The 20,337-nt window shown below is 43.5% G+C and overlaps 1 protein-coding gene across 1 annotated transcript in view; it reads left to right on the forward strand.

The window, feature by feature from the left end:
- The first annotated feature begins 2,949 nt into the window (after window positions 1-2,949).
- PIP4K2A (phosphatidylinositol-5-phosphate 4-kinase type 2 alpha) overlaps window positions 2,950-20,337 on the forward strand; it is a 115,232-nt gene continuing 97,844 nt past the window's right edge. The window contains exon 1 of the mRNA XM_055706785.1: window positions 2,950-3,268. Within this exon, the coding sequence (XP_055562760.1) occupies window positions 3,128-3,268 (141 nt within the window). The 5' untranslated portion in view covers window positions 2,950-3,127. The remainder of the gene's footprint in view (window positions 3,269-20,337) is intronic.

Raw genomic sequence — 20,337 nt, forward strand, 5'->3', positions numbered from 1 at the left:
AGCTGCAGCTGAAGTGGAGCTAGAAAGGAGCTTTGAAAAGAACGGGCATGGGGTAGAGAAAACACGGCAGAGAGAACACTTTATTGAGTGCACTGGCTTGGAGGGTCCTGCTCTAAGGATTTGTGTTAGCGTTCAGGTGGGTATTCAGGCAGAGACAGCCTAGAGCTGCAGCTGGAGGGGAGCTTAAAAGGGAACATGTCAAAGGAAAAGGTGGTCTGTGAAGAGATTGTGAGAATGTTTTGGTGTAGTTAATGGCTGGGGACCCTGGGCTGTGGCTTAGCATAAGATTAGGTTTGCTCTCAGGGTTAGTGTTAGAACTGGGAGAGAGAGCCCTAAAGCTCCAGCTGGAGAGGAGCTAGAAAGCGGTTTGAAAGGGAAGTCCAGGCTGCAAGAACTTGGCCGGGCAAATTTTTGCTGTGGGCACTGGCTGGGGGGCCTAGTCCCAGACTCATCCTCCGGTTAATTTTATTTTAAGGGGTAGGGTTACAGTTGAGAGAAAGGAAGAGCCTGGAGCTCCAGTTAAAGCACAGCCAGAAAAAGACTTCCCAAGAGGAGTGGGGCTTCAAGTGTAATCAAGTTTTGTCTCTTCAAGCGACCCCTGTGTCTGGCTGCATGTATCTCATGAATTCAGTGGAAAACCTGTGCCACAGTGGTGCCTACAGAATAGACGGGTACAGGCAACCATCTTGTTCTTGGTGGTCAAAACTGGAGAGGACAAATCTTTGCCCCATACCTTGTCATGAAGATAGCCCAGGCCCTTGATTTATTTTAACTCTGCTGTAAAGGTTATGGTCAACATCTCTTGTTCCTCTGATAAAACAGCCTTCCTTGGTAAGGATTCATATTTGCAGGGAGAGCTCTTTAGAATCTAGGCCAAGATGACAAGAAAGTCTCCTGGAAAAAAAGCAACTTCGTTCCTCAGCCTTGCCTTCCCTATAACAAACCTACTGAAATGTTTGTTATTACACTTTTATAAACCCAAATGCTTCACTATATGGATCTGATCTGGAAAGAAGATGAAAGACACATATGTGACAGATGTTAGTCACTCTGCTCGGATATCATGTTCTAAACATAATGTAAGGAATAAAATGGGTACTGAACTCTTTTCGAAGTCTGACTTCAAATCTATATTTAGGCGTTTTAAGTGACCTGTTTTTATTCAAAGGTGCTGATTGCTCAGCTGCTTCCATTGACTGTAGTAGAAATAAGAGGTTTTTTTTGTTGTTGAATCTATTTTCAAGAACACAAATTACAGTTTAGTGTCTCTGTAACTCCTAAGTAACTCCTTGCTCTAAAAAAACTCAAAAAGAATGACAAAAAATGAAATATAGCATCTCTGTTCTCTCTTACTCTCCATAAGATGCAGAAAAGGGACCATACAATAAAAAAACAGTAACTACTTCTATGCAGATGAGAGATTAAACACTACTGGTTTGGATTCCAGCACATAAGTGCTATTGAGATCATGAAGGCAAAAGACAAACGGAGAGGATGAGACACTTGAACAGCTGCCTGTAGTGCAACAAGTTTTTAAATTTATGAGCAGCTGTGTAAGTCTCTGTCTGCGCCCTGAGCTCACCTATTGACCTTAGTTACCCTGAACAGCCTCACCTGGTAGTACCCTCTACCCAGGACCTCTATTTAAGCTCAGGGAGGAGTCAGTTCAGGTCTTTGCCTGAGCTATGTTGTAGGTATGTCTCCAGCACTGTATTCTGGCTATACCTTACACCTATATTGTATGTAGCTTGCCTATGGTCCTGTTTCTGGCCCTGTCTTCTGGACAGACCCTGTGCCTATGTTGTGCTTTCCTGGATGGACCTGGTTCATTGCCTCAGCTTCTTTGGGACTGCTGATGTGGGCTGTTGCCAACACCTGGCCCTGCTCACTGTGCATGGATGCTGTGGGACTGTGCCCCATTGCTGAGGGCACTGCTTGGACTGGGATGACCCTCAGCTGCTGGTTTGTCCACCCTCACGGAGCAGCCCTGCTCTTGCTTCTCCCCTAAAGATCTGGCCACCTTGCTGAACGATCGGCAAATGAACAAAGCAAGATCTACAGCAGGCAGGTCAGTTTGTATGATTCAGAAGTTGATGCATGATGTACTGTAAACACACAGAAGACTTATATGCTGCATTACCTGTGTGTATTGACCCTGAACAGTGATTGTAGTTATCATTAAAGTTGTTCCTTATACAGCGGAGGAAAGCGTGTGTTGTGGGCAATGCTTCTGAGTTGGGCAGATGGTGCCTTTGCAGGATATCGTCTGTCACTGACTGCGTCCTCTGTGGCAATACAAGCAGTTAAGAATTTTTTTTTTCTGTGGGTATGAATAAAAATAGTGCTGTTTACAGGGGTGCAGTACTTCTGCAGGAGGCAGTCTGCAGTGCTTGCTGCATGCCGGCTGAAACGAATCGCTCTGCTTGCAGACTGGAGCTAGATCAGGGGTGGCTGGCAAAGTCCCACCTCAAAGAGTCCCTCTTGCTCCTAGAGGCCTCTTTACAGGGAGGGGAACCGGAAACTTGAGTAAATATTACAAAAACTGCACAAAGTAACGACAGGTACGGTTAGTTGGATAAAGATTAGGACGATGGTAGCTCCAGTTTCCCAGAGGACCTGGAGATGAGTGTGGTGAGTGGGAGACAGCAGCCGCCGAGCTGGGCTTCGCCTCAGAATGCCCCGCTCCCCTCAGTGAGGGGAGCGACGGTCGCACCTCGCCCGCCCGCCCCCTCAGTCCCGCCGCCCCCTCAGTCCCGCCGCTCGGCCCCCTCGAGCGCCGCCGGGCGCCACCGCCTCCCCCCGCGCAGGCGCGCGCCCGCGGGGGGCATGCGCAGTGGGGCGGCAGGAACCGAAACTCCGCGGCGTTCCCGCGCCGGCTTGCGGGGGCGGGGCGCGGCGGCGCGGTGCGTGGCGGGCGGTGGCTCCCCCGCGGGGGGGGGGGGGGGCGGGGGGGGCGGGGCCGTAGCTCGCGAGCGGGGCCATTTCGGCGCGCGGCACCGGCGGCCAGGCCGGGATGCGCGCAGCATCCCGCGGCCGCCTGCCCCCTCGCCTGCCCGCGGGGCCGGGGCGCTGACTCGCCCCTTCCCCTTCTCTCCCGCCGCTCGCCGCCTCCGCCGCCGGCAGCGCCATGGCGGCCCCCAGCAGCATCGTGCCCGTCATGGCGAGTAAAACCAAGACCAAGAAAAAGCACTTCGTGGCGCAAAAAGTGAAGTTGTTCCGGGCTAGCGACCCGCTTCTCAGCGTCCTCATGTGGGGGGTCAACCACTCGGTAAGCGCCGCGGCTCGGCCCGCCGACTGCCCCACCGGGGCATCGCCCCCCGGCAGCTGGCGGGCGGGGGGGGCGGTGCGGGGCCGGCTGCACGGGGACGGGCGGGACCGGGGGAGGCACGTGCTGCCGGGAGCCGCCCGCCGGCTGTCGTCCTCCGCCCCGGCGGGGGGGGGGGGCCGGAGCGCGTTACCGAGCGCGGTGGGTGCGGGCGGGGGGCGCCGGGGGAGGCTGCCCGGGAGGCGCGGGACTGGCCCCGGCCGCGGGGTGCCTGCGGTAGCCGGTGGCCTACCGGTCGGTTCCGCTCGTTAAGCAGCGTACGGGTGGCGCCCGTGAAAGGGCAGTGCTGCCGGCGGAGCCTGAGCCGCTCCGCTCCCGCCGCTGCGGGCGGGCGTTGCATAAATGTACTGCGGTTTAAAAAAAATAAAAATACCCGGTTATTAGCGCTTGACTGGGGAAGTTTTTACCGTCGTCCGCGCAGTTTGCTTAAGCAAGTGTCTCTTGACGGTTTTGTGCGCCTGGGGGAGGGGAAGAGGGCCGGTTTCTGATGTGGTAAAGCAGCAGAATTGCAACATTTGCGGAGTGCTATATCACCCTGCGGATGATGGGCTGCTGTGCCTTCGGCAGAGCCTCCGTGCCGGGTGCTGTAACGTTGAACTGCTGGGTAAAGATGTCACATGGTTTGAGCATTATAAGGCTCAAGTCGCAGCTTTACATCTTTAAATAGCTACCGTGGCGGGTTAAAAGTGTAGAGCCCAAAGATCACAAAAAAAAAAAAAAGCAGGTGTCAGGGCAGTTAAGCTAAAAACTTGCTCTCTTGGTGGTGCGAAGTCCATTTGTCCAAATGCTGGGTTGCTGTGGGCTACTTCTTGTTGCTGCATAAGAGCTTGTGAGAATAACTGTCAGTGTGCACTCCGAGATTCCAAATTTTGTAGCAGCTATGTGAAACAGGCAAAGCAGTCAGTGGTATTAACTCGGTATTAATTCTGTTGCCTACGCATCCAAGTCCTGTGAGGTTTTTCTCCTTTGTGTATGGTTTGGCAGCTTTTGCCCGAAGCCTGGAGGCCGAGCGCTGTTAGGTGTGTCAGACAGCACAGTGCCTGAAGCCGTGGTCTGGGGGACATGCTGGATGGACCAACACGGCATGGATGGTAGAGGAGAAGCTCCAGTGAGGTTGAATAGCCTGTTTCAGATAGCCCTGTGAGTCGGTAGGAAATGGTGACAAAGGATTTCAGGTTTTCTGTAGGTCAGCTGTAAGCATTGGCAAACTGATAAGAAGAAAGATACTTATCTACAAAGTGAAAAGATCTGTAAATGTGGAAGTGCACGACATGCTGTTTGCCAGAATTGGGCTTAAATACACGAGTTTCTTTTGCTCCTTTAGTGGCTAGTGTTGTTCATAGAAAAATTCCCAAACAGGCCTCTCTAATGAAAGAAAGCAAGCTGATAATTACAGGGTGAGACTTCTGCTATCGGTGGCCTCCCTGGGGAGAGAGAGATCATCTCTGACGAGAACAGAGGTCTTCCTGTTGCAGTAGCTTGTTGCTACATGTGTTCATACTGGAAATGCCGCTACTTTCAGAGGAAAGACCTTTCCAGTATAAAGAATAACAAATTAAATAGTGACAAACACAACACGGTGCATGATTCCTACGATCATGTACTGTGGCATACGTAGCTGTTCCCATTAGAAATAAAGAAGCATACTGGTTCATACACAGAAAATTAAAAACTGTAAACTAAAATCCTTTCGTTGGGGGGACTCAAAGGGCAAGCTCAGTAATACAGTAGGCTCGGAGATGGCGGCTTCATGTTAATATGAAGGTGATGGTTGTGGGCATGAAGTATCCACTGTGTGTTCTGCAGATACTATTCCATTTCTTTACTCTGCTGCAAGGTGTAATTATGAGTAATGCTTTGGGCCCCATGGAAGCAAAGTCCTTCTGAATGGGGGGGGGAGCTAATTTGAGGTGTCCAAGTCTAAAGCTGTTATCTTAGCCAAGAAGGCAGTGTTGGAGTGTTGCAGGCTCCTCTCTTATGTGCTTACCCTGTCAGTTTGTAATGCTTGATGTGGCACTGCCCAGCAAATGAAACTTAAGTATTTGGTGTGGTTGGACTCTGTTACCACAAATAAGAATTTCTCATGGGAGAAACACAAACTATGTGCATGGATTCATTAAAAACAGGAATTAAGGACCCTTAGGTTTCTTAGCAGAATAAACAGAAATCCATAAGCAAAGGTTAGCCTAGGAAATAAACACAGATCATAGTTTGTGATGATAGTAACTAAATAAACTTAGAACATAGTAGTCATGTGAAAAATCATATTTAAGGCCACTTCAAGTGTGGTGTATATCAATTACCGAGACAATAGTAGTCTGACTCTTACTGTCTTGGGGAATAAGTATTGGAATGGTGAAGCTGAGATGTAGTTCCCTCATTGCTGCATCCTGTCAGAATATACTGGATGGACAGACTTGGTGAAGGTAAAAGGGGAAAAGCAGATTTTGCTGCGGGCTTTTTAGCTTTCTGATCTCGGGGCCAAAATATTGCTATACTTGATAGTTGTGTTTTGGAGGATTTTGAGATTTTTAAATTGAATATGTGAAGAAGCTCCATCTAAGGGAACAGTACTTGTAACATTTTCCTTAACTCCTCTGTCTGAGGAGGAAACATGACTCTCTGAAGGGGAGATCTTGAGCATTGGTGTCACAAAGCAGAGGCCTTATGGCAAAGGTGTAAATTCTTAATGGGGGAAAAAGACCTGCAGGGAAGTGTCTGTAACCCAGGGTTCTTATAAATTACCTTTCCTGTCCAAGAAACTGTAAGCAAATTGCTTTGGTGGTTTCAGCTGTTGTTTAGGTAGAAGTAGAGATACCTAATGCGAAGTCCTGCTTGGTAGTGCAGTCAAATTCAGTAATAACTTAGAAGGGCATGTGAGGGGAAAACACGTAAACTTCACATGAAGTAATCCTAGTGCTATCCCCAGTGAAAGGGAAAGCAACCATGTCCCATCTTGTAGATGAGATTTTAATACTGATGACTTGCAGCAGCAAAGACTAATTGTCAGTGCACTTGGATCTTGCAGGCATATGCATCATTAGAAGTTGATCTTATCTCAGTATTTTGCCCTGTGTCAAAGATAATCTGGCTGTGCTACTGAAACAAATACATAAACTCAGTGGTTGGTGTGACTTAAAGCTATATTTTTAGCTAGTTAACATAACTGTAATAATATTTCATTTACAACTGATATGGTAAATAATATCCTTACTCTTGCCTCCATATTGTCACTGCTACTACACTTCCAATAACTGTGGGAAGGAGGAGAGGGAAGAAAGGTGGTGTGAAACTTTGCCTAATGCTTTTGGAAGTAATTCTTTCCTCCTTGTTCTCTGTGCCAAAAATGAAAATCAAAGGTTCTGTGTTTCCTGTAGCCTATGATGATAGTCCTAGGCACAATGAATGGTGAGTCTGCTCTTGATTGTGTTGGTTGCCTGCTTCTGATAAAAGCTTGTTAGGAAAGCTTGGGAATTTGTAGGGAGCTAGGCTTGGGTCCTTCAAAACATAGCACTCCCAAAGATGGAAGAAAATTAATAGAAGTGGGCTTTTTATAACTAATTTTGAGCTAAAGACTGCTGGGGATGTTGCCTACTCTGTCAACCATTAAGTTAAATATATTTAGCAGAAGAGAATGAATGCCTAATGAACTTATTGAGCATACTGTACAAGTTAAAAAAGAAAAAGCAACGAAAACCAAACACACACATATCCATTCCCCCCCCCCCCCCCCCCCCCCCCAGTCCCTGGAATCTGTAATCACCATCTGTTTCTTGGATGATTACAAGCTGATCTAAAAATTTAGTAGTGCCTGACTTGTCAGTGGCACTTGCTGCCTAATAAGCAAGTGGAACAATAAGAATATGTGGATTAAATAACTCCCCCCCCCAGCATATTGCAGAATATGTCAGAAACTGTGTACTTTGGGTGAAGAACTCAACAGATAATAAACTCAGTGACCTCCTTCAACTGCTCACATGAAGTACTGTGAACCTGGTGCTACTGTTGCACCCTCATCTTTAATCTGGTTTGATCTTTTTAACAAAAGTGGAACACCACCAGGACAGAATAATATAAGGAGCAAGAGCTGTGGTACTCTTCTATACACCAGTGTAACTGCTGGATTCATTTACCATTACAGTTAGAAGTGGGGAGGGAAAAAAAAGTGACAAGTAAATGAATCTTTCCTCCTCATAATGCTAGGATATATGTGGTCACATTAGGAAAGCTTCTGTATCTCTACAGAAAGCAAAATGTCAGTTTTCAGTTTGAGTTTTTTTCTTAGCTACCATACTTGTCTTTCCTGTTACAAACTTTTATCCAGGCAAATACACAAATATCTCACTTACTGGTGCTTGAACATGGCACTGGAGAGCTTGTTAGGTAAATGTGTACCCTCTCAGTTGGTGCTGTAAATAAAGTTTCTTAGTACTGAGTTACCTAGCAGCTCTCCTAAGAACTTCTAATCCTGAAACATTGTACATCTAGGAGAATGACACTGAAACAGCTTATTCAGTAGATCATTAGAAGGATGAAGCCTAAAATAATCAAAAGCTATGTTATGCCCTCTGGAATAAAATTACTGACTTGTGTTTATGGTCAGTTATCTTTTTTTTTTTTTTTGGGGGGGGGGGTGGGTGGCTGGCAGGGAACCCATAACACTTACTACTAGCAACATATCTTCATAAATTATGGGAGTTGATAGTTTCTGGGTCCATATTTTTAATATACTCTTAAATGATGATGAGACTAGTGACACCTGAGGGTATGGAACTAAATGTTGACTCATGTCATTGGCTGTCAGCACAACAGGTTGGTTGGAAACTGTCTCAAGGTTGGGAGGGCTACTCATCACTTGTATTGTCAACTGTGTTGCTAGTATTTGTATTTAATGTGGTATATTGCTACTGCAGTTGTGCTCTTAAGTGGCTTTTCAAAATGACTGAGACAAAGTAGAACTGAAGTTAGTGATTTTAAAGTTAACCTGAGATTTGTAACAGTGAGCTTGGAAAAAACAAACTTACCGTTCAGTGGAGGTGGTGGTAGACTAGATGGGAGAAGGCTCTTTCTAAGAAGCAGGAAGAAACAACACATTAAAAAGCATTGATTACAGCAGAGCAGATAATAAAGCAATTAAAACTATTTTAAAATAGTCAGCTGGGCACTCAGCCCAGATGTTTGTATATAGAAGGAAGTAGAACAGGAAGAGCTATTTATTGATAACGTGGTTCTTTTTTGGGTGTCAAGCTCTGTGTACTGCAGAAATTAATTTGATACTGCTTTTGCAACTGAGTGGAAGGACTAGTAAAAATACAAATAGTAAATATTTATTATGGTTAGGTTAAAGGTAGTAAATATTCCTGCCCGAAGTACAAATGAGAGTGGTATTTCATGTCCTTGTCAGAACTATTGAAAAGGACGCATACAATAGCTTCTATTAGGGATGAGAAGGGAAGAAGAGTTAATCAAAAGAGCTCCGGCTGCAGTTTCAGAGCTACTGTCTCTAGTTTCTTGTCCTCTGCAAGGTAAGGTGCTGCACAGGCTAGGGTGTGCGGGGGTTTTGTGTTTTTGGCTTTTTTTTTGTTCGTAGGATTTTGAAACTGAATTTCATTAACCACAGTGGGGAGGGCTGGACAATGTTCAGTGAAGCAAACAGGCAGCACAAATTTGTTTTGCTGACTCAACTTAGTCATCTTTTTTGAGTATCCTGCACCAGATGTCTTAAGAAAGTCTGTGGGGGATTATTTTTGAATTCCTTGCTCATTAAAGCAGACACTTGCAGTATGCCCATTGGCCAGAGCCTGGTAGATGTTTATTTTCCTTCTGTAGTTTCAGGGTGACAAACTTTGTTTAATGTAACTGACTCACTCAGCCCATTATGCAGCTCCTGCTGTACAGTCCTGTTTTCTGCTCTTCCTTGAAAACACCTTGTGCTGTAGGGTTCCATAGGCTAGCTGTACCTTATACAAATTTAGATTAAGGTGAAACTACTTATTATTTACGGATCTTCAGTGTAATCTTGGCAGAGCTAAGCATCCAGAGCTGCAGTCATGTTGGCTTGCAGATATCTTGACTTGTTAAAAAGTTAGTAATATTTGTTGTTGAACTATGAGGTTTTAAAGGCTTGAAAGAAGTACACATTCATCTTCACTTTCTCCTGACTTAAGTGATTGACTGCTGCTGTGAGTAATGGACTCTAGTTTGAATTCATTATCTTATGTTTACCCCAAGACCTGTTCTATGTTTTTCCACTTCTTGGACTTGAGCTTACTATTTAGATGTCTAACAAAAGTCCTGATTTCTTTTCCTCATTTTCACTGTTGGTAAAGCACATGTTTGGACTTAGCAAAATAGCTGAAGCAATGAATTCAGCTGAGCAGAAATTTCTGCCTCGGCTATGGGATGGATGGTAGTGACAAACCTTGTTAGTTTTCACAGTCTGCATCCTGGTACACAGTGAAATGGGTTAGCTTTGAATTGTTGAGATGGTAACTTCTTGCATGTGATTTGCTATGTGAGCATCTGTCTTATGATCTTCCTATAGAGCCTGGGCTGTTCTGTAATAAGTTAATTAGTTTTGTGTTGAGAGATTGCTTAAGAAGTGTGTTGTGAAAATTGTTTGAAGTAGCTGAATGCTGTAGTGATGGATGTCACAAACTCAAAAGAAAACATTAGCTTTATCTTCAAAGAGCAGGGTTGAATAGTTAGCAGTAGAAACGCTTAATAGCCATATACCTTTTAGAGTACTAATTTTTCATCAGACTTGGTGAATGACTACCTTGTGTACTGATGCAAGGCAATTAGTCTAATCCAGCTCTTCTGTGTGCATTGTAAGTTCCCAAGGCAACCTAAATATTCTTAACACAGCTGTGAGCATATGCATGGTCCTTTTAGATTGTAAGACAAAACTGGGGGAAAAAAAAAAATCACATTCCCTTATGGGGTATTTTTAAGAAAGCCTGTAGCTCCTTGGTGAAGCTGAGATGTACAGAACCACCTTAGAGCTGCTTGAGCTAACTGGTTTAATCTTTCATTTTCTCCAGTCTCCCTCTTGATGTTTCAGTCACGTGCTGTCTCGCATCTCACAACTCTTCTATTCTTGTGTTTGCATCTTATCAATGAAGTCTCTGCCACTCCAGTCTTCCTGGCTAACAAGTTTAGCCCTATCTGTTTTCCTTATCAGACATTACCCAGCTCCAAAGTAATAATCCAGCAAAAATAATATGTTTTGAGGATAGACCATAATTCACTGAAGTTGATTGTCCATGCAAGCAGCTGTGCCAGCACAAAGAGCATGGAGTTGTTGCAAAAGTGGAAAAGATGGGGCAAAATAACTTGTTGTAAGGAAGTGACAGTTTAAGGTAGCATAATAGTCAAACCACAGCCTTTGTAATGTGGAAGCCAGCTAAAGCTCGGTCTGCTGGACTTGTTTCCGCTCTTTTTCTCTGGCACTGATCGAATCCTGTGGCAAGATCATTTGGGGGAGCTATGCTAGAGGAAAAACCAATGCAGAAGAGTGAAGAGGGTAAGGTTTTTTATATCGCAACAGTCCATATCTACAAGTGTCAGTCCCAACTTAAAAGAGAAGCTGCAAACACACTGCAGGGAGAATGGAGGGAAGAGACTGATGTATGTGTACTTATGGTGAGTTTTCATAATTGCTTAGGACAGTCGGAGGGACTCCGATAGCTCCAGTGTATAGTCTTTGACTGACCAGTGATCTCCTATCTACAGCTTAATTTCATATTTGGTAGCCTGAATTAATATTGTTGCCCACAGTAAAAAAGAAAAAACCAAACAAAAACTAAAACTCCCAAAACACTGGAGTAGGGAACTCGTACTGTGGATTCTGCACTTTTAACATGGAGACCTTTCTCAACTATTTAAGTCATGTATTTTTTTATAGACAGTTCTCTTCTGTACACATTTATTTCAGGTTGTCTCTTCAGTCTTGGTCTTTAGAACATGCTGAACCATCTAACCTCATAATTTGCCTGTCCATGTAGAGTGTAAATGTCTTGAGAAAAGCTTTAATGTCCTCCTAGGGGCTGAAAGTTTTGAAGTTGCTTTTAGAGGTAAACGTCAACATTTGGAAGACCTTCTAAACAATAGCAGTTCTTGAAAATCCTACCTTAAATGTTCTCTTGTAGGCTGTCAAACATGTGGCTGTAGCAGTCACTGCCTTTTTGGGGATTTTTTTTTGGAGGGAGAGGGGAAAATACCCAACTTGGTTAGCCAAAAACCAGGCAAAAGAAAGTAGTTTAGTAACTATTTTATTATACTATACTGAACCGAACCTGAGCAATATCTGACTAGCTTATTGTGCAAAGCCTCAATAATCATGTTATTAAACTAATAGTTCTGCTATAATACCCTTCATCTCTAGCATGTCCTGTTGCAAAGTAGACTTAAAGCTGTTTTCCAGAGTTTAGTTCTGCTTTGATCGTGTTGCCCAGTGTTTTGTAGATGTTTTCTAGATCACTTTAAGTACCAAAACCATTTTTTAGTACATCAGGTTCTGACGTTGTGGTGTTGCTGGTTGTGTTTGTTTCTTCACTGTACTTGTTTTTTCTCTCAGCCATGCATGTTGTTTGTAGTTAGAAACTATTTATTGGTGGTGCGGTGTGTCCCTCATCATGGGTTGGGTTCTGGATGATTATGACAGAAAACTTTCTAGAGGAGCTCAGAGAGAAGTACTCTTTAAGTATGTAGTTGTCAGGGCCTTTACAGTGTGCAAATCTGGTGTATTATGGTTGCCTGGCACTGGGCAAAAATCAGAAGACTGACATAACATAAGCAAGGTTGCTCATCTCTGTGAGCTTTCTGCTCCAGTATTTCTGACTTTTTGTGTTTTAATCTGAATCTAAAGCTAGTTTTGGGAGACCGAACTGCAAAATAACTGCTTTCTCAATTCTTGATAAGTGAGGAATGGGATATCTATTTTTAGTTTAGAATCATAACTTCAAAACCTAATGCTGCTTTTTTTAATAAAGACCTAATGGTAGATAAGGTTACTTTTGGCTTCTATGTAATTCTGAGAACAGTGGTGCAAACACTTGCATTAAGGGTAGCCATTCTAAAATGTGTGCCTCCGATATCCCTTTTTGGTGAAGTATTGCATGATTTTCTTTTGCAAATAATGTAAACAGTCACTAAAATGTTGTTTGGGTAGGTGTCTCTTCTCTGGAGTTTGTACTTACATGCTGTTCTGTTTCTAGGGGTTTTCTGTACCTTTTCCAGTCCTGAAAGAAAAGTCATGTGATCTCTTCCAGACTTTCTCAAACAGCCTATATAAAGATATACAACTCCAGTTTTAAGATGGTAGGCAAATCAACTCTCGATTCATAAAGTACGTATCTGAGACTGCTTGGTCCAAGTAGTGATAATATTTAGAGGCTTATACTTGAAATAATTTTATTTTTACAGTAAGTCCTTAAAGAGGAAGTACTTATCAACACATTCTCAGTTGGCTATTCAAAAGAGCTGGTTGTCTTTCTGGGAAAGATAGTCTCAAAACAAGCTGACTTCACTGGAAAAGCCCGTACCCGACCTCCTCCTCAGTCACTGCAAACTTGTGGTTGGAGGACTCGGAAATCACTTGCTAGAACTGAAATGTAGTGTCAGATGCTTGGTAAGGTGCTGCAGCTCAGCACCACCCTCTTGTGCAGCATCTTGGGGCTGATGCAAACTAGGATTTCCAGGTTGTTCCCCATCCCCTGCCCTGGTGATAGTAAGGTTACCAGAAATTTTCTCTTCGATCCTCCTCTGCTATATTTATTCTTTTAGGTGTTGGGCAGAATTGTCAGATTAGTGAATTCAGTCTGACTCATGATTCGCTTGCAATCTGTGATGTGTAAACCAGCCTTCTCCTTTGCTTGCACAGTGGACAGGACCAAATAAACAAGAGGAGCTTTCTGGATATTCCCCAGGCCCACAGAAAAGCGGTAAAACTAATTTAAAAAAACAATCTTAGTGCTTGTTAACAAACACGTGTACCTGCCTGCAGGCAAGAAGTGCTACAGCCAGTTTTCAGAACCTCTTGCCCATTTCTGTGGATGCAGGGAGTTCCTGATATAGCAGTTTCTCCAGCTGTTATTTTGGGCTTCAGCTGATTGAACAATACTGCTTTCTCTTTCCTACCTACCGCTGCAGGCGGTTGTAGCTGGTTATTTCATTTGAGTGAGCAACGTCCTTTGGGCTATGTTGGCTCAGGGATGTTAATAGGGTTCAGAAGTCCCTGGGCTCACAGAATCCTGCACTCCTTGTCCCTCCTGAGCTCATTGTGTTGCAGTACGTCAAAGAAACAGCGTTGAAATCTTGAGCATCTTGAATCTTGCAGTGCTCTATGCCCCTTTATTGGTAGGAGCAGAGTGGATTTTTTTCCTTCTCCATCACATCTCCCAGTACCACTTCTAAAGTGGTGGGGTTTTTCCCCCACATAGAGCAATTACTGTCATTAGTAGTGGTGGTTTTAGTTCACTTTTCAAGCTAATTAGTCTTCAGTCATTATATTTATATTTGCTGAATCTTTCAGAGAAGGTATATTACAAGTTTCTTCCTGGAAGGTGTCATTTAGTAGATCTTTTTTTAATATTCCTATCTTGTTGAGGGAATCTCCCAGACTTTCATGTTTAAGTCATCGACTTTTTCATTTTTCCTTTGACTTCCTAAGGCTCGCTGATTGAACATGAGTTGCTTCACAGTTAAAGGCTGTGTGACTAAGACTTTACTAGAAGTGCCTGGAAGTCGTTGTTCCTCCTGCATGATGTGTAGATCACCTGAAAGATGAAGGTCCCTTGAGCTGTGAACGATGATGACTTTTACAGTGGGCTGGTTCTTGCTAACTAACCGGGAGTGCTGTGCCTCAGGTTGTCTTGGCACCATTATAAATGCCCTTCAAAATGCAGACTTTTCCTGAAAAGCCGTGTTTCTAACCATTTTACAGTAAAATATATGTAATGATGAGTAGTTTGGAGGGTGTCTTTGTGTAGCTGAAGTGCCTAAGCCATCCTTATGTTACTTGGCCTGTAAAAATGCTTGCTTATCTTCGTGTCTTGAGAGTTATTAGGAGCAGGAAGACATTCCTCGTTTGGCTTTGTCACAGGATATTGTACTATTCTTGTGGCAGGGCAATGCTGAACAAAAGTTGGGAAACTAAGTTTAATTAAGAACAGAGGGACTTGGGTATTGAAATATGGCTAGCTGGCAGACTGTAATTCAGTCATTTAAGCAGCTGTTGCTATGTGTTTACCTCAGTAGCAAGGCTAAAAGTAATTTTAAAGCTACTTAGTTTAAGGGAGTTGTCTACAAAGTGGAATTAAAATGTGACAATTTAAATCAATGTGTTACTTTCTGTAGTTGAGTTGGTGGAGGGGCGTAGACATCCTTGTACTCAGCTGGTGGGAGGTAACACTTGATAAGCAAACCCAAAAGGAACCTAGATCATTGGTGTCTTGCTGATAGACTTTTGATATGTATGTAGCCTGTTCCTTGGGGGGGGTCTGTGTGTCTGTGTGTGTTCTGTGAACATTGGGCTTAGGGGTCAAAGGCTTTGAAAAGAGTTAACTAATTGGGGAGACTAGTGCATTTCTGACATGGCAGGCACTGCTTATGTTCAAAAAACAAAAAAACCCCTAGGCCCTTTGTTAAAGGAAAAACATAGATTTGGTTGTGTAGAGTTCTCAAGACAGGTATTTTTAGTGTAAAGGCTTCCCTGCTTTTCTTCACCCACTACTGAAAATGGACTCAAATGATGGTGCAAGCTGGCAGGGATCACTTGGATGGTGAAACTTACGTCTTTAAGTAGGTGGAAGAAACTAGAGGTTTGAGGTAGGTAGTGTAAGGCATGATTCTTGAGCTACATGTTCTCCACTACTTACCATTGCTTTTCTAAGCTAACAAGTTTGAGCTCAGAATTGATTTGTCAGGGTCCTGCTTGCTATGTTTTGTGCCATTTCCCCCTTGTTTGATAGACTAAGGAGTTGAACCCTATAATAAGTTTTTAACAGAAGTTACTGTTGTGTGTCATCTCCCCTGCCACGCAGTTCCACTGAGGGGTAAAAATACTCCGTTTTTTGGATAATACGGCATGTATCTGAAGCTTTGCTCCATGATTCTGGTGCACCCCATTTTTTCCATAACACACTGCAATATGGGTTAATAGTAGCTGTCTGGATTGTCATGGTTTTTTCCCCTCTCCTCATGCTTAATGTGCCAAACATTTAAAATATAATTCTGTGGGTTGTAACCATAAAGGTACTTAGTTTATGAAAATGATCTCTTGGTTGTTGAAATGTATTTAGTCCAGGAATGCTAAACTTTGTTATAGCATTGTTGTTGATGCAGTTGTGCCATATGTAATCTCTCTACAACTTGTGCCACACATCTTAACCACTCTTTGAAAAAGATGTGTGTGTGTGACAAAACTAACTTCCAGTTAATTCTAGACAAATTTTCACGTATATCCAATGGCTTGGAGCTTGAAGTAGGGTAGACAGAAGGGTCCAGTCCCATCTTCTGCATTTGTTGTTTGGGATTGTTTTGCTGTAATAGCTCTTCCAAACTGAGGTTTCAGAGACCATTTTTTAACAAGGCTGACAAACCAGGAATGAAAATGCTCAGACTCCTTAAACATAAACAGTGTGCGGTGAGTCACAGCACTATCGCAGCATAACTGAGGGGAGCTTGCAATTTTTTATATTTTAATTTTTTTAGAAATGACTAGTCCAAAGCTTGGTATTGTTGAATTTTACTGTATCTTTTGGGACAAAACAGCTGACTTCCTGCCTAAATAACCTATTGATTTGTGAAGTGTTTTCTAAAGCCCTGAGATCATGTGCATTTCCGTAAGTAATGCATGAAGGAAGGTGCTCTGGAGAATCTGAGGCTTCTGGTGGAGTTGGCAGGGTCTGCTGTTGACCTAGCTACCTGTTTCACAGCTCCCTCTGTGAGCAGACAGCTGTGCAGCTGCCTTGGAAAGGCACATTAAGTGGAACAGTAATATAAACACGGTCAAACAAATCCAGCCTAGAGCTGTGCTCCTAGGTTAGTCACACTGGCCCAGGTTATGGGCAGTGAAATCTGCTCTTAAAAGCACACAAGGTGACTGATCAGGTAGTTGCTTATCCTGTAGGTGTCTGAAGGTTTGGGAAGAAAACTGCCACCAAAACTTCTAATTAAACAAAAAATAGTGTAAGATTGCTTCAAAGTTGCGTTAGGCAAACATTGTTGATAATATTTAATTATTCAGGCTGTGTCTGCAGAATAGTTTCATTGCTTTCTTGGAAATATTTTATATTTCCTGTGTGAATATAAACATCTCTTACACAAGTGACATTTTCCTTGTCACTTAATTCCAACACTATGAAACTGAAGGTGCTTAATCTTGTTAACTTTCCGTGGTGATTTACTAATGAACTATTTCAGTTATTTATTAGCTTTTTTTTTCCCCTTCCAAGGGGTACTTAAGGTCAGGAAGCATGAAATAACTAACCTGAAGCCAGTTATCCTGCCGTGTAATGGCTTTGCTCCTAAAGGTTTCCAGAGATCTAAAGCTGGTGTTGTACTTACTCTCTCTCTCTGAAAGAAGAACGTCTTCCAGGACAGAGGGGAATTTTGTTTGGGGGTTTACATGTTTTTTTTGGATGGAGTTATGTTTCTCTGATTTCTGGCCCAGTTGTTAAATAAAGGCATCGCTTCATCATCAGAGTAGGCAAATGTGGTGGACCAGTAGCACAACGGGGTGTCATGCCTAAAATCTCACCTTCCCGCGGGCAGTGGGAGAGCCTCTCTGCCCACAGTGTGAGCGTGGCCATGTGGTTCGCCAGGTCAGCTGCATGTCCTGCCGAAAACTAACCCTGGCTGGAGGCAGGGAGGGGGGGGCAGAGAGGACAGAGATGGGGTGCGAGTTACTCTTGTTTAAAATAATGAGTGGAATGACTTCTTCATGTGGCCACCTTAAGCACTGATAGGAGCAGTCGGTGGGCAAGGCAGCACATTGAGTTGGGCTGTGTGGTTCCTCGCTGTGGAGGGAAGGGCTGAGTCTCAGTCTAAGCCAGCAGTGAACCAGATCCTTTTCTGGGCTCTATTGGTTTCTCGCCCTGCACAGAGGCCAGTGACTTTGAAATCTGGAAAGTGTTAATTCTGGTGATGATAAAGAGGAGGAGCAATAGAAGAAAAAGTGAGATAGTCAGCTGCTCCTTGAAGTTTCTGCTGGTATAGGCTTTACCAACAGACTTACCCTAATAAGCCAGTTTATTCTTGAGCTTGTCCTCTAGCAAGACACCAAATTCTGTGTGATCAGGTCTCCTCTAATTAGCATCACCCCTCTTAAAACTTTACCAATACTGCACTTTCTATGTCACGAAAAGAAGCAGTAAAATATGAAAACTCTGATGTTGCCAGTTTAAATGCTAGTCCTTTAGCAGAAATCGTTTTCAGATATATTTGCAGCAAGTCCTAGCCAGCTAAAATGTAAAGGAAATGAAGATGTAGTCTCTGCATGGACTTTCGTAAAAAAAACAAAACAAAACAACTTGTAATACGGGTAGTCCATATACATGGTAACTTCTGGGGATCTTGGATGCTTCTGTTTTCTCAATGGGAGACCTTTACACCAAGTCTAAGTGTGCTGAACCTAAAAATGAATGTATTGGACTTAAACCACTGTAGTTTTCTGTCTTTAATGCTGTGTTTTTTCAGTAAGTGATAAAGTGATGCAGTTCTGCATCTTCGTCAAGACATGGGAAAATTATTCTACTTTTTTCAGTTAGTCTTCTGAGACTCTTTCCTGGCATTGTGTGAGACTGGAAAATCTTTATGGAAGAGAAATTGTATCCTTTTTCCATGCTTAGTCTCTTCCCTTCTGTTTTTGAATGTGCATCACTTAATACCTCTGTGGCTGTGTCCCTTTCCAGTCTAAGGTCTGAATCTTTCCCCTGGGAGAATTTATGCTTACTCAGAATAAAATTTGCTGGATGGATAATGCTATATTAGCTTGTTTGCATCTACTGGTCTTCAGGGAATCTGACTATATGCTCCCAGTAGGAGTCTTGGAAGGGATAACTTTAACTTATTGTTCAGTTTTAGACGTTGCTTCACTTTTACCTCCTTTCAGCAGCAGGAGCTGTTGGTCTTGGTCCTGTTCTTTCCTTCCTTTTCTCACAATCCTCAGTATTGTACCCTTGGCCAAGCTGTTTAAGTTACCAATTCAGCAAGAAAAATACCTTTTTAGGGAGAAGGAGATATTTTTAGGAAATTATGTAATTGGTTTTGTGGTGGGATCTGACAAGTACAAGAGCCAGTGCAAAAGGAATAGGCCGACATGCCTGTGAGGTTGCAGGGAGCCCCTGGACAATGAGTCTGCCTCCCATGTATGTGATGGGAGCAAGCTGTTGGGTTTAGTGTCTTGCGTCCCTTCAGCCTCATTCTTTTCAGTTTTAACTTCACTTATGTTGGGTATACTTGCAAACTGTCACAGCAGCACTACGTCTGTCTTGAGTGTGCAGGTATGATATTTACATGGCCAAAAAATGTAAGAGGATTGTACTTGAAATGAGATGCTTCTTCCCCGCCCCCCCCCCAGCCACAGTGCACTGCTGTGTGTTTTATCTGGTACATCTAGTAGTTAACTGGTTTACTAAAAAAAACCCTTTCTGCATCTGCTGCTATCCAGCACACAGTTTTAATTTGTCTTTGTTCAGTGACATGTCTCTTCCTTGCCATTCCAATAACAGGCATGCTGCAAATTCCAGTGGTTTCTCCCCTTATGACCTATTTGTCTTTTCTATGTGGTCTTTCTGCTAGACTATGTCCCATCAGTGCAGATTGCAGCAGATCAGCAGCACTACCTGTGGTACAAGGTGAAAGGATAAGTAACTCTGATCAAGCTCTTCTCAACCGTGTCTGTGGCTTTAATAAAAGGAGGCAGAGTTCCTACCGCTTAGTCTGTGCGGGCTCTAGTATTTGTCTGATCATCCAGTAAATCAATTCAGCTTGCTAAAAGACCAGAGGCTAATCTGGCAAAAAGTCGTTGTTTTGGGCTTTTGTTCCCACTTTTGCTGGGTTCACAGGCTGAATTGACTTGCTTTCTGATCGAAGGGGTTAGTTGAGAGAGGACGAAGGGGTGAAGCTGTTCCCACTTGCCAAGTGGCAAGCCATGTAATCCAGCTCAGCTGTGAGGCAAAAGGCTGGAGGCTGCAGCCTGAGCGGATCTAACCGCTGGCTAGTGCTTGGGTTGGTGTCCGTCCACCAGCTGAGCTCAACAAAAGGCCTGTCAAATGCCAGAGGGGTAGGAGACCGTCTGGCTGGCAAGCTGGCTTAGGTGGCCACAGAGCTACAGGCAAAGATGATGAGTGAAAATAACATTATTGCTGCATTGTGCTGTGCAGCAGTAGTCTTTTGAGTTGGAAGCAGTTTTCTGACAATGAGTACTTTCACTTTCTTATGCTGCTAGGCTTTGATACATCAAACCTGATACCTGGCAGTGCTCACACACTGACATGCTTTCAAGACCAGATTCTAGGCTATGCAGGAGTTATGATGCATCTACTTTGTGCAAATATTCTAGCTTTTTGTTTTCTTCAACAAACAATATTTGTGTGTGCTTGAGGAGTCTTCAGAGTTGAGTTGACTCCACATAGGACATACGCATCAAATATTTCCATAGTATTCTGGACCTGCTGTTGAACCACTGGTGTGGTTTTGGGTTTTTTTCTGGTTCCCTTTCTACCACTGTTTCTGCAAGAGTTGTTTCAGTCACTACTATCTACCTCTTTTTTTTTTTTTTCATAACCTGGTTGCTCTCTGATACCTTAAATCAATAAAACACTATCATATGAAGGTCTTCAGAGACAATTGTGACTGCATACATGTGCAGATGTTCTTGGGAGAGATGTTATGCTCCTTAGCTTTCTTGGTATGTGGCTGAACTAGCTTATCACATTTTGATGTTGTATCATAAGACCTTTAGCTATTGTGATTGGTTTTAACACTTCCTCCTCCTTTCAGCACTT

Source organism: Falco cherrug, chromosome 4 (assembly GCF_023634085.1).
Source record: "Falco cherrug isolate bFalChe1 chromosome 4, bFalChe1.pri, whole genome shotgun sequence".
Classification (NCBI taxonomy): Eukaryota; Metazoa; Chordata; class Aves; order Falconiformes; family Falconidae; genus Falco; species Falco cherrug.